Below are 15,080 nucleotides of genomic sequence, written 5' to 3'. Positions count from 1 at the left end.
CCATCCGTTCTGCCATTAGACCATTTCTGTCATGTATATGTCCATGCATTGCAAACATCCTCAGTCTGAAACACAGGCTTCACCTCTAAGCCAAAACAGAGAGATAAGGAAAGTTGGTCTCATCATGATAATGGTTTTAGACTTAGACTAGTCTTTGGTGGCTTAGAGCCACCAACTACATTATAAAACTCTTTTTACAGGCTGAGTTTACTGATCTCTGAGCTCTCTGTAAACTGAACTCAACATGGGAAATCACTAAAGTGACAGTGAGGTAAAATCATTTTCACCCAATAAGCACTATCTATAATGTGGATGTAGACATCAATTTAAGGCAATAAATCCTCCAAATACATGTTGATAAACACCAATCAGCCACAACGTTAAAACCATTAACAGTGAAGAACATCGATTATCTCCTTGCAGTGCTGCCTGTCAGTGGGCGGGATATGTATAAGTGGATTTGTTAGAGGAAGGAAAAATGGGCGAGTGTAAAGATCTCAGCGACTTTGTCAAAAGCCAAACTGAGATGGACAGACTTCACAGACTGTCCATTCTCATAAATCAGTAACTTTAATTACTGCAGAATTGAACACTGTCATTTCCATTTGGCTACAGTCTGTACATGTCAACGCAAAGAGGAAAACAGAAGGAGGCGCGAATGGGATTTTGTGGAAGTTTGTGTGTTTTCCACTTTCATATCAATAAGTCACACAGCAGAAAGACTGGAAAAACAACCACAATGTTTCCTGTGTGATGTTCCTTCACATCTGTCATCAGATCGGTGGCACCAGTGTTCTCAGAGGAACTGAAAAAGAACAGTAATAGAAAAGAAACGGGGACCACAAAAACAGAGTAATTAGGTGCACGTAGATGTCATGAGTTTTTACACTGCAAGATCTAAGGTGAAAAAGAAATACAAGAGGTCAAACTCAACCTAATAAGAGTGTGAATTTTCTCAAATGCCACACTGCAAAACCTTGTCACCACTTTTCAGAATGTGTTGGAGATAAGCAAGTTTGTTGCAAGGACAGAAATCCTTTATCAGAGAGAGACTGACTGCAGACCCTGACAACCCTGACTGCAGAGTGATGCAATGCATGTGGCTGGGGGGACGGCTCTCACAAAGAATAAATTGAGGCGGAGAGGCATGGTGCCTAAATTGATCAGGGTAATCTCTGCTGCTGCTTCAATCAGTGCACCAATTATTATATCATCAAATAAAAGCTCACCAAGGGGATTCAAAGATGTCATACAATGTTGCCGTAAATATTAAATGAAGCCGGGATAGGATGGGCTGGGCAAGTCTAACAACTCCAGGGAATGGCAGAAACGAGGCTCAAGGGGAAGATTATATGCTGTTCTTTTATCACACTCACAAAATGAGTGGAAATGGTTCTCAACCTGGGTAAAGCTCCTATGATTACGTCTGTTTCATGTTCTCCACTGGTGACATGCCTAACATCTCTCCCTGCATTAGTTACCAATCTACAGGTCTCATAAGGTGACCTCAGTTTATACAGTCACAGTTAACCCACATGTTCAACATCTGTCAGGAGTCAAAATATGTTTCAATGTCATGTTTGCTTAAACTTTTTAAAGTGTGTTTCAAGTTCAGATGTATTTGATTTTAGTTTGACCTTTCCTGTCAGATGCCCTGAAGACTATCTGACTATCTTTTCACAAACTGCTTCAAGCATTATATAAATTAAAAATTGACCTGAACTCAGTAGAAATACTCATTCAAACCCATAAGAATCGCAATGATTTAGCTAAATGACAAAGTCAGAATACCGAAACATTAATTGACATTCCCAGCATCCATCCATCTATTCAGATGCACTGCAATTCAATAACCTAATCATCTGACACCCAAAAATGTCTTTGCATGTGTGTGTCTACGGCTCCAACTAAAAATAACACTGCATTCAGCGAGAACTTTATTTTAGGAAGTCGTGGATGCTCACACAAATGAGCTTGAGAGATCTGCGTCTTCATTGACTTTGCAGGGAATCAAGTAAATCTTCAGTGGTTCCATGCAGTTTCATAATGTGCAACAAACAATGGCTTATTTCACATCACGCAACTGTGGCTCATTCAGAGATTGCACAAATTAGATCAGTGGTGATCAGTGATCTGGTGCCTCAAATAAAGCAATATTGTTTTATATCCTAGGATTGTTTAGAGAGTAACGTCTTACTGGATATAAAATGGATAATAAATGGAGATAAAAGTGCAAAACGTAATAAACTCAGTGACGTAAAGCTGTGTTGGCACTTCGTGTGTTTTTCAATCGAATGTCTTTATTGAGTAATGAGGACGCAAAATAACATTGATGCATCACTTTAAACTGTCAACTACGATCCCTGCCCAGATTTCCCTGCGACGGTCCCTGGCGCTGATGTGGTCGCTCACACTGGATCCTGGAGACCTGTGTCAGGAACGCACAGTCGAACACAAGATGCGCACAAGGCGCTCCAGCTTGGGAGGAGCTTCGGTATTTCCCCCCATGTTTCACACCACTCTCGAGTGAAGACTCGTTTGCAAACGGAGAAATAAAGGGGGAAAAAGGTGAGTCTATTAAAAATATGAAGATGTTAACAGGAATACTGCGTGGCTAGTTGAGTGACTCTAACGTGTCCTTAAGGTGCAACGTGTCCATGTCTCTGTTCTTTTGTGACACCGTTACCTGTGATTAGTGAAAAGTATTACATGTGCGTAATTTGGATATGAGAGGAGGATAAACAGGTGTCCGAATGAGAAATAAGAGATTGGAGTTTGTGTTGGAGGCAAACGATTTGCACCTGTCTGGTTGGCTGAATGTGCTTTGAGAGCTCACTTGGAGATAGATGAATGCGCACACTAAGTTAAACAAATGGCGACAAATTACGCACGAACGAAGCCTCAATGCATACTTGATTGAGAATGAGGTGTTTCATCGTGATTTGATGGCAGTGCGGAGAGTTGCACCAGAATGATTGTGGTGTGCCTTTCTGCTCCAGCAGGTGTATTTTAACCGCAGTGGTACAAGGCTTGCCTCAAGGGAAAGAGAACCATCTTTGATCAGAAAAGGGGTTCTTTGACAAATTACTGTTGCTTTGTAAAGTGCACATGTCGCCTGCAGCCTGCCTGATAAATCCCCACTGCTTGTGTGTGTGTGTGTGTGTGTGTGTGTGTGTGATTGTGTGCTCTGGTGACAGGGGATCCATGCAAGCTGTGTGCTTTTTGGTTTACTTGCACTGCTACATTGTCAGTGGTCTCTATAGCTCCAGAGTTATCCTGCGAGTCATTTCATGGGTCATAGTGCATGTGTGTGTTATAAATTCGTGTTACTTTGCTCCCCGGAGGCCTCACACCTGACACTATATAGTATTTACTTAAATCTTAAGAAACCCAAAGGCTCTCCGGATGGTTTTTATTTCTGGGAAATTCACACCAGCTCAGAGACACATCACATGCATAATGTATAAATACACTTGTTGTCTAGACCTTTTAGTTGGCTGAAGTCAGCTTACCATCTGATTAACATTCACATATTAGTATAAAGTAAAAGCAAGGCTTCAAAATAACATTTACTCTATGTTTTATACAATAAAATATTTATTTTAACAAAATCTTTTAAAAAATCAATGATGTCAGTAAACTTTAGTTTGTTCAGTGGTCTGTCAAGAAATAGGCTACATGATCCCCAGAGCAAGAAAAGAGTGTCTGTCGCCAAAAGAGATGACCTCTCACTAGCCACTAAATGGTCTACTGGTTTCATGAAATAAAATGTGAGGAATTGAGTGTTAGCCACAAACATGTGCAATGTTCATTTTGGGGAGTAGGTGCACAGACATCTACACAAGTTTTTAACACTTACAAATGTTTTCTTTAGGATCAGACAACTGTGCATTTGTTGAAATCCTCTTGCTGAATCTAATGGTACTTCATATAATTATCATTCACATGCTTTAACGGGATGCAAAGATTTAGTTGTTTTTTTTATTTAAGGGTCAACACTCACATTGTTTTTTAAATATGTATTTCTTTCATTGAGCAGATGCTCCTAGGCTCTCTGCAGGCAAATGGACAGAAACGACAACATATTGACCTACAAAAAGCGCACACTGAAGAGAAATATGGTTGTGTAACACAGACCCGCATCAGTCTCTCTCTGTCAGAAATTAGGCATACCACATAATATTGCCTTTATGAGATGCAGTCTGTGTATGAGAGCAGTCTGCGGCACTAATGATGTAGCTTTGAACTGGCTGACTCCCCCTGATCACATTGCTTCCTCCAGCATTTTTCTTTAGCCTTTATAATTGTACAGGTGTTCATGCTGTTGATGTTGTACCCAGACAAACAATTTTACCCAGACCATGGCCGATGCAATTTCAGGTAGAAAAATAAGAAGTTAGTATAGTCTGTTTTTGGGGGGAATTTAGAAGGAGTGCATACAAAGGCAGCTGATTTTCTATTTATTACATCGTCTCGGCATTTAATAACATTCCCTTTCTCTGTGCAATTAGAGAAGTGTCTTATCTTTTAAATTACACTGTTGAATTACTCTCAAGTAAAATAATAGATGGCTTTCATAACAGTATGACCTTTGCATGCAAACTACTACTTTTGGATGGTGAAAGAGTAGCGTTTCAGTCCTGTTTATTCAGATTTCATTAGAAGTTGGATTTAGTTGGACCTGAGAATAAATGACATGGTTTTACAATAATGGCTAATAATGCCACTTTGTCTTGTCTTGTTGATGAGAATGTCTACAGTTTATGATTTTGCGTAACAGACGGGGCGTATTTAAATAATCATTTTCAGCCTTGCCTATCTGAAACATCTATTTTATATGTTATCTCTCCTCAGGTGCCAGCACAGCCGCAGAAAATGAGCCCACCAGATACATCCAACAGCACAGGAGCAGGGGAGGCTGGAGACAATGAACCCTGGACTCTGTTCGACAACAGGACGGATTCACATTCCCCTGGTTTCCACATTGACATCACCAAGCACCTTGGAGTCCAGATTACCCTGATAACAGCGTATTCCCTGATCATTCTGCTGGGCCTGCTGGGGAACGCTCTTGTCATCTACATGATTGTTCGCTACAGAAACATGCGAACTGTAACTAACTTCTTCATAGCTAACCTGGCCCTGGCAGACCTCCTAGTGAACACCCTCTGCTTGCCCTTCACCCTCGTCTACACTCTGCTAGATGAGTGGAAGTTCGGGGCTGTCTTGTGCCACATGGTGCCCTTTGCCCAGGCACTGAGTGTGCACGTGTCCATCCTTTCTCTGACTGTCATCGCTCTGGAGCGTTACCGCTGCATCGTCTTCCACCTTGGTCGGCGCCTCACATGGCACTCCAGCTTCCTCATCATGGCGTTCACCTGGACTGTCTCTGCTGTCCTGGCAGCACCCCTGGCCATCTTCAGAGAGTACCGCCATGAAGAGATCCCTTCCATCAACCTGCGCATTGCTGTCTGCTCTGAAAAGTGGCCTCATGGGACTAGTAGAGACGGGGTCATCTACAGCCTCTCAATGCTACTCCTACAGTACATTATTCCTTTAGCTATTATTAGTTATGCCTACATCTGCATCTGGGTCAAACTGAAGAATCACGTCAGCCCATCTAGCCGTAACGACAGCATCAACCGTCGCAAAAAGACCACTAAGATGTTGGCACTGGTAGTAGTGGTGTTTGCTGTCTGCTGGCTGCCGTTCCATGTGTTTCAGCTGGCTAGTGATCTGGACCTGGTGCTCAGGTTTAAGGAGTACAAACTGATATACACAGTGTTTCATATCGTGGCGATGTGTTCAACTTTTGCCAACCCTCTACTGTATGGGTGGATGAATAAAAACTACAGGAATGGCTTCCTCATGGTCTTCCGTTGTGAGGATAAGCCGGATTCTTTCCACCCCGAGGGCTCGTTCAGGACCCGTTCCATAAGAGGGCTGACTCTAAATGGTCGTAACGGTGGACACCCTCCTACTGCTGTATAAAACAAACAGAATTTAATAAGCCCCGTGGAAGTTATCGGACCACTTTACACACACACACCTCTGGTTTGAGATGCTTGTGGTTCTAAAAGTAGCCTTTTGACTTGAATGGCGTGATCTTCAGTATCTGTCACAGGAAAACACTCCAAGCTTTGCATGCAAGTGGTTTTATGTGAGGCTCTTCTTTCCTTTGTGAATGGTACTAGTGAAAATACATTTATCAAAACTATTAAAATATGTGTTTAAAATGTTTACCAGGACTTTAATGAACTTGGTACAATGTATGTTTCCTGTAAATGCAGTGTTTGTTGGTTACTAGTGCCAAATTAATCACACATCCAATTGTCTCTCTGAGATTATTAATGTTTTCATACTTATTTAGGGAAAAACAGTGACTATTGTGTCTGTAAGAATAAGTTTAGTTTGAACCTGGAAAAATTGGGATGACTTTCACTTAATTAATCCAGATACTGTGATACGGATTAATGTTTTAGCAGGGTAACATTTTCTATCCAACCAGGATGTTAACGTGTTCACTTGGCAAGCAGCTGTTTTGTTTAGATGGATTAGCAGGACTCTGCGTCCAAAGGAATGGGATTGAAAACTACTGAACTGCATGAAGTCAACAACTGTGCAATATCTTCATCACACAGTCTAGGCATTTGGTTTAAGGAGATGCAGAAAAAAGGGAATTTGAAAGAAGAAGATGCATTTCTATATCCATTATACCCAATGGCTAACGTGTCCTTTGTTGGTGGCCTATTATTAATGAACACATGAACATTAATCAACCTGTTGCAGGGCCTTTGGGCCTACTCAGCCCCAACACAGCATACAAACTTCAAGACTTAATATGACACTGAAGAAAAGGGAAGTTTTGTTTCTCCATGTCAAATAAAGAATAATTGGCATGAGTAAGGTGAGAGTGGAGTAAATATCTGTCATCTCATATCTCTTCAGCTCATATCAAAGCACAAAAACATGCATGGACTACACAGGACGTTTGGAGGTTGTAGTCCTGATGCTGTGGTGCACGTGCCTCCACACCATTGAGTACAGAATAAATTATAAATAATAAACTTGAACTCTCTGAATGTGACAGCTGGAGAATCCATACAAGCCAAGACATTCATGCAACGTATTGATTTAATTACTTTGACAAAAGCTGGGTTCATCAAAGTCCTACACAAACGGCCTAACACAATTGCACAATTAAGAAACCCAGGGGGTTCAAATACCACCCAGTGAATCGTTTAATGAACATGTAACCAAACGGGGCTCACGCAGACTGATTTATTTTCCTGCAGAGAAAATACCTACAACAGTTGTACCACTGGTTCTTGACACCCACGTTGCTGATTTCATGGCTTAGCCTATATCCCTTTATGTGCTCAAGATTATTTTAGAAGCTCCGAGCCTCTATGTGCACTGCCAGCTGACACACATTAATCTTAAAACCAAGACATTAGAGCAAATGTGTGAGGATTTTGCTTCAGACTATCCAGATGTTATTTGGGTTGATGTTAGGCAAGTGGAATAAATCACCCGTCTGCTGTCCAGATTGGGGGGGGGGGGTTAGAGGGTTTTCCCTGCTCTTTTCAGGGAGCAGCGCAGATGCCACTTTGAGTTGACACTGCACGACAACATTTGACCCCAAGTAACTCTCATCAGGAGTCAAACCTCCAGGGAGGAGAGGGTGTTGAAGCCTGTGTGCCCCTCTGCACGGTGACCTGCTGCCCTCTAGTGTTCGCAGTGGGCTTCACGGCTGCCCCGCCCACCGGATGTGTCGTCAGTGTTTGACCTTCACCCCTGCTCCGCTCCGCAGTCCCAGTCACGTCTGACGTGAGCTGCCGATATGTGGCTGCACGGTGAAGTCCACACGGGATTATGACACGCAGGTGCATCTCTCTTGAATGCTGTCGCCTTACAGGTGAGCGGGCGTCGTCTCCTCCGGACTTTTCGTACTGAAACTGTCGCACAACAGAAAAGTCCGAGACACGCGCTGTTCCATTCATTCCTACGGTTTGCTCCATGCTAGGCTAGCTCATGCTAACGAGGAAGCAGCGCGGACGTGACTAAGTTACCTGGTGGTAGCAGCTCAGTGACCTGTGATCGTTAGCACGTCGCCTGTGCTTGAGAGGTAATGTTGTGTTTTTCTTTAACAGCATGTCATGTAGGGTTTAGCTACAGTATACTGTGGCTGTGTCGTGTGTAGCAGATTCTTTGTAACAAACTTTGGGTTCAGTCATTCCTCTGTGTTCACCATCAGCTGTAATGTGCAGTGAAGCTGATCACCAGGCTGTGTTTGACCCCCGTCTCTGTCTGTGTCTCTGTCCCTGTCTCTGTCTCTGTCTGTGCAGGGTTTCTTCGGGGGGGCCATGGTGAAATACTTCTGCTGCGCAGGTTTGCTCAAGAGCAGCTGGGACCAGGTGTGTGCTGCTTTTTGGCAGAGATATCCCAACCCTTACAGGTGAGGGCGAGGAGAGCAGCTTCACCCCCAAGACACTTTAATTCATCTCTTGAATCCATTTATCCAGGTGTGATTGTTGAAGTGACACACATTGTTCAGCTTAACATGTGTATACTACTATTAATCTCTACTATAGTAGTAGAAAGTAAGTGTGCACCTGGTTATTGGACTTGAATAATTGTATATATAAAGTTTATGATAAATTACTCAATAATCAAACCACAAGCAGGTTGTATGTGCTATGTGGACTTACTGTATGTCCATAGTAAGTTGCTTATTGACATTTACTCAACTATTATTTACCTAAGCGGCTTCTTCTTCTCACTGTCAAGTTATATGTGTTTGTTTCGTGCTTGCTATTGTCCATGTGACACATTGGTATTGTTACTCTGTAAATACTGATATGATTTAAAGTTGGGTTCCTTCTATGCACCAACAGACTGAAGCTGTTTCTTCCTCTTCTTTCCCACAGTAACCATGTCTTGACCGAGGACATCATTTTCCGAGAGGTTACTCCAACCAACTGCCTTATTTCCAGACGTCTGTTAACCAAAACTAGCCGGGCACCTCGCTGGATGGAGCGGTACCTTCCGAAGCACATGGCAAGCTCAGCCTACATCATCGAGGACTCCATAGTGGATCCTCGGAAAAGGACCATGACCACACTGACGTGGAACATCAGCCATGCTCGTCTCATGGTACGCCTCATGGTGTTTTTCCGTAAGCCCTCCACATTGTATATAATACACACATGGCCTCATATTGGTTTTGTTTGTTTTTGTTCTCTGCCCCAGTCTGTGGAGGAGCGGTGCATATACCGAATTAATCCTGAGAACAGCAGCTGGACTGAGATAAAAAGAGAAGCCTGGATTTCTTCCAATGTCTGTGGGCTTTCTAGAGCTATTCAGGTCAGTAGAGTAAAGTGCAGCAATACATAACACAAAGGCAAAGTGGTGTGGGGGCGTCCGAAAGGGGACGCCTATCTTTCATTCTGTAATTTGTAACATAATACGAGATGCAACAGCTGAGCAGTTGAAGCTAGCTGACGTCTGCCAGGACGATTTATGACACAGAATCAGTGTGATGTATTTATTGTTGCCAAGCTCTGACACATTGAGTCAGTAAATATGTGATATGAGTTATAGGCTGCTGTCATTTTAATCTCCGAGAGGTTTTTTCCTGTCATGTTTGACAATGTCAACATTTTTTTTCCCAGGAATTTGGCCTGGCAAGGTTCAAGACCAGTGTTACAAAGACAATGAAAGGCTTTGAATATGTGCTGGCCAGACTGCAAGGTGAAGTGTCATTAAATTACTCATTTACTAATTTATTTGATAATGTAGTTAAAATGCATCTATAAGTTGTTACAAGTTGTGTTTTACTTTTTTTACAATGCACAATTCAAACCTTATTTTGCTTTTTATTGAACAAGTGAGTGAGGATACATGATGTATGAGGACAGGATGTGGGTGACAGGATGAGATGAAGACATAACAAATGTGAATTGTGTACATATGTAGGGCTGGGGGCGTGGGGGTAAGTAATAATAATAGCAACAACAATAATGATTTAGGAGCTTGTGGGGATGTTTATGTGCGTGGCTTCAGTCTCATTTAAACAAAAGTGATTAATAAAAGGTTCCCATGTCTCGCTAAAAGCTGATGTGTTGTTTTTGTATGTGGCTGGTGTATTTTCAGTAGTTATGTGTTCAGTGAGCAGATTGAACCAGTGGTTGATATGTAATAACATTTTTTAATTTCTAGTTCAGAAGGATTCCTTTCTTGGTAATTGTTAAAGAGACAAGTAGTGATGCTTTTAATTGATTGGAAGGTTATCTTCACTACCACAGACACTTTACTTCACTACCTTTCAGGGGCAAATATTGTGCTTTTACTTAAATTTACATTACTTTTACATAAATCAAGGTTCATGTTGAATTTCTGTTGCAGGTGAAACTCCGTCAAGAACCTTGGCAGAAACGGCAACAGAGCGAGCTCGAGAGACAGCACTGGCAGCTAAGGAGAAAGCTAAAGACCTCGCCTCACATGCCCAGAAGAAACAATATGTATGAAGAGCTGCGTGGTTCACTGGTTCTGCAGCTTTTAATATTGGGATTTACCTTTAACCCCCCAAACTGCTGAGTCAAACCAGAGTAAGAACAACTGATCACCAGTCATGGGCACCTCTCTGAAGCAGTGTCCCACTGAAGTGGTGGGTGGACCATAAAAGGCCTGAGCTGGCTTCATGAGCCTTTTCCAAACCTCCCTGTTCGTGTCAAGAGTTAAACCTTTGATACCAAATCATCTCGGTATGTGTTAGACGCATACAAAAACAATAGAGATGTTAGAAAGAAATGGCTGAATGTGGCACTGGGTGCCATAACTCAGCTGTACATTGTCCACCTCCATACTGTTCCTCAGACCTTTGCTCAACCACTGTGCTCGTCATCATTTAATTTTTACACTCTTCCATTGATTGTCATGTTATTTTGTAATTGCTTTGTATTATTTACAGCTTCTTGAACAGAAGCTATGATCAGCATACCACGAGATATTCTGATTAATGCAAATTCATGTTTATAATTCATTTCACTTGTTTAATCGCAATCCTTGTTTAGCTTATCCTAACACCGTGATTACTGCTTCAAGTTGAAGTTCATCTTATGAAGAAGATTCTATGTTTGTTGTCAGTGATTGATTAAGAAACCGTTATCAAGCTTGACATTGTGGTACGATCTGGTTACTCAATGTATTTAGTTAAATTTAATGTGTGTGTGAAGACATACATTGTACTGTAAATTGAGCTTAGGTCTGATAATACAACCCATGCAACAATGTGCTTCGACTGTATCTATGAACTATCAACTTGTCAATAAAAAGACAGTTTCTTTGTTACCGTCACGCTGTCGTGTTTCTCTCGATGTCCCAAGATGTGTCCCTGATAAGTCGCTGAATTATTAACAGGACGGCAAAGAAAAGAAACATCTCATAAGTTTAAATAAATAGATCCTTTTAAATAACTACAAATAGCACATACATATAGAAAATATTTATTCATAAAAAAAGCTTACATCAGTATAAAAATGCTACATAATATTACTGGGCGGAGAGACAGTTGAATGCATACATACTATTAAAAAGTAATAAGGCATCTTGCATATGCAAAGTGAAGGGAAAAGCACCTTCAGTTATTGAAATATATAGCAATGACTACGATACATACGTAAGTTGCATAATCATTACAAATAGACATTACCTGCCTGACTGTGGTCACTTTGCTGCATGCATAATTAACATCTCAACTGGTAAATGCACAAGGAATGATGTGTGGCTGTCATAGACATGTCAGTTAATACTAGCAATATTAATGCTCTCGCAAGGAATCACAGTTCCTGCTCTTAATCACAGACTGAATCGCGCACAAATGCACCAGATGAACATTCGGCACAGCGACTTCATTGCCAGATATCAACGTGCAAACGTGACCAGTTTCATTTCTGTTCACTCATTTTGTTCTACCCACAATATTTTTCAGACAAAATAAGTGCAACGTGTTGACGTTTTGTGCAACAGAGGAACGAAACACATGACTGAATTTACATGACACGACAATAATACAAAACATAGCACAAATTAATGTGTAAGTGCATGCTACACATAACATTACTGAAAAATAAACTTAGTGCTAAAGAGAAGCTCTAACGAATACTAGACCAAATCTGATATAAGGCAGAATTCAGTACATATTTACTGTCGTAAAAAAATAAGTTAAAAAGCCCTTATTTGGATTTTTAAAAGCCCTTAAAGATGAATTAATTGTTTGAATAATTTTACGTTACAGACACCTCGTACTTTTTTGGGAGAAAAAAAGTCATTATTAGGTGATTTGTAATGTGTAATGAAACATTAATCCCTGCCCAGTGATTTTAACTGCAGTTCAGTGCAAATGGAAGTTCATTCATACACAATATCATGGATTAGCTTGTAGTCTGCCACATTTTTACGTGAAAATATCAAGAGTTGCTCCTTCTGTAAAAATGATGTGCTCAGTTGTACAGTAACGTCTCCCTCCACTGTCCTTGTTTTTGGAATGTTTTCCTGTCTTTCTGTCCTCCTTGGTGCCATTCATCGAGCTGCTACTCCACCTGTCATAGCCAGGCTTTGTCCATGCTGGAGTAACAGTGGTCTGCATCGGCGTGTGTAATGCTCTGTCCGTCAGAGTCCACACAGTCAAACATGATGCTCTCCACGTCGACCTCCACGTCCTCTGTAATGGAACCGAAGATCAAACCCATTAGCACAAATAAACATGCTCACGTGTTGATTAAATGAGAAAGAAATGACCACATGTTATAGCAAATGTTTTAGATTTGTAGGCGTTTAACAGTGTAAATTATGATGTTGTTAAATTAACTCTCAGATTTTACAGTGTGTGTTCTTTATGCAGGTGATGTGGTTCTCCTGGCAGAAACTGAACAGGACGTTCAGAGGATGTTAAATATTGTACATAGCTGGTGTTGTAAATGGAGACTGAAAATAAATTATATTAAAACTCAAACTATACTAAAGGGGAGTGTCTAAGAGTAAATCTGCTTTACAAATGGGCTCCGCTCTCTGGTTCTATGTTCTTTGTCGTGTCTTGGCATCACAAGGACCAAGTGAGTGGTCAGTGAGGTGAGACTCAGTGCCCGAGTGACCCACCTCTGTCTGAATCCGACCTCTCGGAGGACATGGTCGACCCCTGACTGTTGTTCCTCATCCTCTCCGAGCCTCTTTGCAGCTGCTCCAGCCGAACCCGCAGCTCCCTCTGCTCCCAGAGCAGACGACCCTTCAGCTGCTCAGCACGCTCGTCCTGCTCCTGCAGCTTCTGAAACGAGAAGGCAGAGAGAAAAACAAGTGAGCGGCAGACCAAACCTTAGGCACAACAAAAAGACACGATAACCACTGCTGGGGAAAAAAAGCACAAAGACTAAGGCGCCACATCTGTCGGACCCTGTGCTCTCAGCCGGGGCTTCATCGAGAGGGTGCCCTGTTTACCTTTATGTGAAGCTGGGCTCGCCTCAGCAGGTTGAGGGTGGTGTTCCTCATGGAGTCAGATGAGTGGGGGACTTGTTTCTTGAGCTGCTCCAGGCAGTGCCTCAACTGAGCTCGTCTACAAAACAAAACAACAGAGTTGAAGACTGCATATGTTTTGGCCATCATAAAAAAAAACCTCTTGTGCTGTCATTTGTCTACTACAACTACAACTATAAAAATGTTTTTGACAAGACAAAAATAAATTACCTGTTTTTTTCCAACTCGTTGTGAGCAGATCTGCAAAAACAGAAAGAGTTAGTTAAGATCTGAGACATATTTAAGATAATAACTGCTGCTGTGAAAGGGCGCTTTATCAGAACTGAAAGTCAAACTCTACCACCACACCCACACGTCAGTTAGCAGTTATGTAATATATATATATACCTATTGGTACCAGCAGACATCTTTTTGCTCTTCTGTTTGTTCCTCTCGCAGGAGGCATCGGGACTCAGAGGCAGGACCGACGCGTACCCGTGTTCTGCTTCTGTGAAGGAAACGAGCTGCGTCAACAACAAGCAGCAGTCATGGGACACATCAGCCTGCAAACAACCTGCTTTCAAGTTCCTCCGTGATCAGCGTTCAGGCGACTGGATGTGCTGCAATTTAACAACGTGTGTCACTATCTGTGTGAGCAAAGGGGGATCGATGAGGGGAAAGCCTCTCTCTCCTGGTGTCATCATCATCATCATCATCATCAGCAGCAGCAGCAGCAGCAGCAGCAGCAGCATCATCATCATCAGCTGGACGTTTTGTTTTTGCTTTTGGCGCCATCGCCCCCTTGTTTATTCGCTAAAACCGGTTTTACAGAGTCGCAAAGCAACAACACGACACGTACTGGAATAAGTTTCACACTGACTCAGAGTGCGTCTCTTGCTTCTTTCTGCCTGTTTTGCGCTGATCCCTGTTGCTCCGCTCCTATTCATTTTCAAATTGGATCAGATTGGCGCCTTTGAGTACAATGATGCGGCCAGATATGTAGGTCACTGAGTCAAATGGGAAACATCGACTAATACGAGCGTCTGGAGAATAACTCGAAATAAAAAAAAAAAACCTCGGCGCACCGCGTCTCCGTCTCCGCTTTTTGCGCGCACAGTTTCTCATTTGTGTCGTTTCATCGCGCATTTTCTCGCTAATCCACTGATCAACTTCCTCTCCTGTGCGCTGACAGTTGTCACGAAAAACAATTACCTCGCTCTCTTCTGTCCAGAAACTCGGCAGCTCGGAGGAGCACCTGGATGTTGCAAATGTTTCCCTCCATTCTTGTTTATTTATGTCGGAAAAGGAATAAAACAGCGCCGGGTAAACAGCCCACTGTGCCACAATGGTCGGCGGTCCGAGGTGAATGAAGCTGCGTCTGCGCTACGTCCTCGATCCACGGCTCCCTAACACTGGCGCTGCTTTCAAGTGCCCCGCGTAAAGTCGGATATTTCCGATGTTTACTTTTAATCGTGAAGGCGAACAGACGGGCACCAGGTTAAATGACTTGTAATAAAAAAGGGCCATTTTAGGTTGTTGTTTTGTATTTATTTGAGCAATTATATTACGTA

General features: G+C 42.2%; 3 protein-coding genes across 4 annotated transcripts; 2 read left to right on the top strand and 1 right to left on the bottom strand.

Moving 5' to 3' along the window:
• The first annotated feature begins 4,875 nt into the window (after window positions 1-4,875).
• Window positions 4,876-6,739, top strand: npy7r (neuropeptide Y receptor Y7). Its single transcript, XM_026358059.1, has one exon. It carries the CDS (start codon window positions 4,876-4,878, stop codon window positions 5,989-5,991), a length of 1,116 nt encoding a protein of 371 aa, XP_026213844.1. The 3' UTR covers window positions 5,992-6,739.
• Window positions 6,740-7,789: 1,050 nt separating this feature from the next.
• prelid1a (PRELI domain containing 1a) lies at window positions 7,790-11,350 on the top strand. Of its 2 annotated transcripts, XM_026358640.1 has the most exons (7): window positions 7,790-7,918; window positions 8,027-8,128; window positions 8,349-8,458; window positions 8,931-9,156; window positions 9,253-9,366; window positions 9,675-9,753; window positions 10,408-11,350. In XM_026358640.1, the coding sequence occupies exons 3-7, from the start codon at window positions 8,367-8,369 to the stop codon at window positions 10,527-10,529; spliced, it is 633 nt and encodes a 210-aa protein (XP_026214425.1). In that variant the 5' UTR covers window positions 7,790-7,918; window positions 8,027-8,128; window positions 8,349-8,366; the 3' UTR covers window positions 10,530-11,350. The 2 variants fall into 2 exon arrangements, with proteins under 2 accessions (XP_026214425.1, XP_026214426.1); XM_026358641.1 differs by having other exon boundaries at window positions 7,802-8,128.
• A 165-nt stretch (window positions 11,351-11,515) lies between these two features.
• On the bottom strand, window positions 11,516-14,899 carry mxd3 (MAX dimerization protein 3). Its single transcript, XM_026357078.1, has 6 exons — window positions 14,722-14,899; window positions 13,918-14,017; window positions 13,741-13,770; window positions 13,495-13,609; window positions 13,159-13,324; window positions 11,516-12,724 (listed from the first exon to the last, which is right to left on the bottom strand). The coding sequence occupies exons 1-6, from the start codon at window positions 14,789-14,791 to the stop codon at window positions 12,606-12,608; spliced, it is 600 nt and encodes a 199-aa protein (XP_026212863.1). The 5' UTR covers window positions 14,792-14,899; the 3' UTR covers window positions 11,516-12,605.
• Window positions 14,900-15,080: the final 181 nt, after the last annotated feature.

This window comes from Anabas testudineus, chromosome 10 (genome assembly GCF_900324465.2).
Source record: "Anabas testudineus chromosome 10, fAnaTes1.2, whole genome shotgun sequence".
NCBI classification, from domain to species: domain Eukaryota; kingdom Metazoa; phylum Chordata; class Actinopteri; order Anabantiformes; family Anabantidae; genus Anabas; species Anabas testudineus.
Note: the sequence above shows the minus strand (reverse complement) of the source record. Positions and strands in the feature narration are given on the sequence as shown.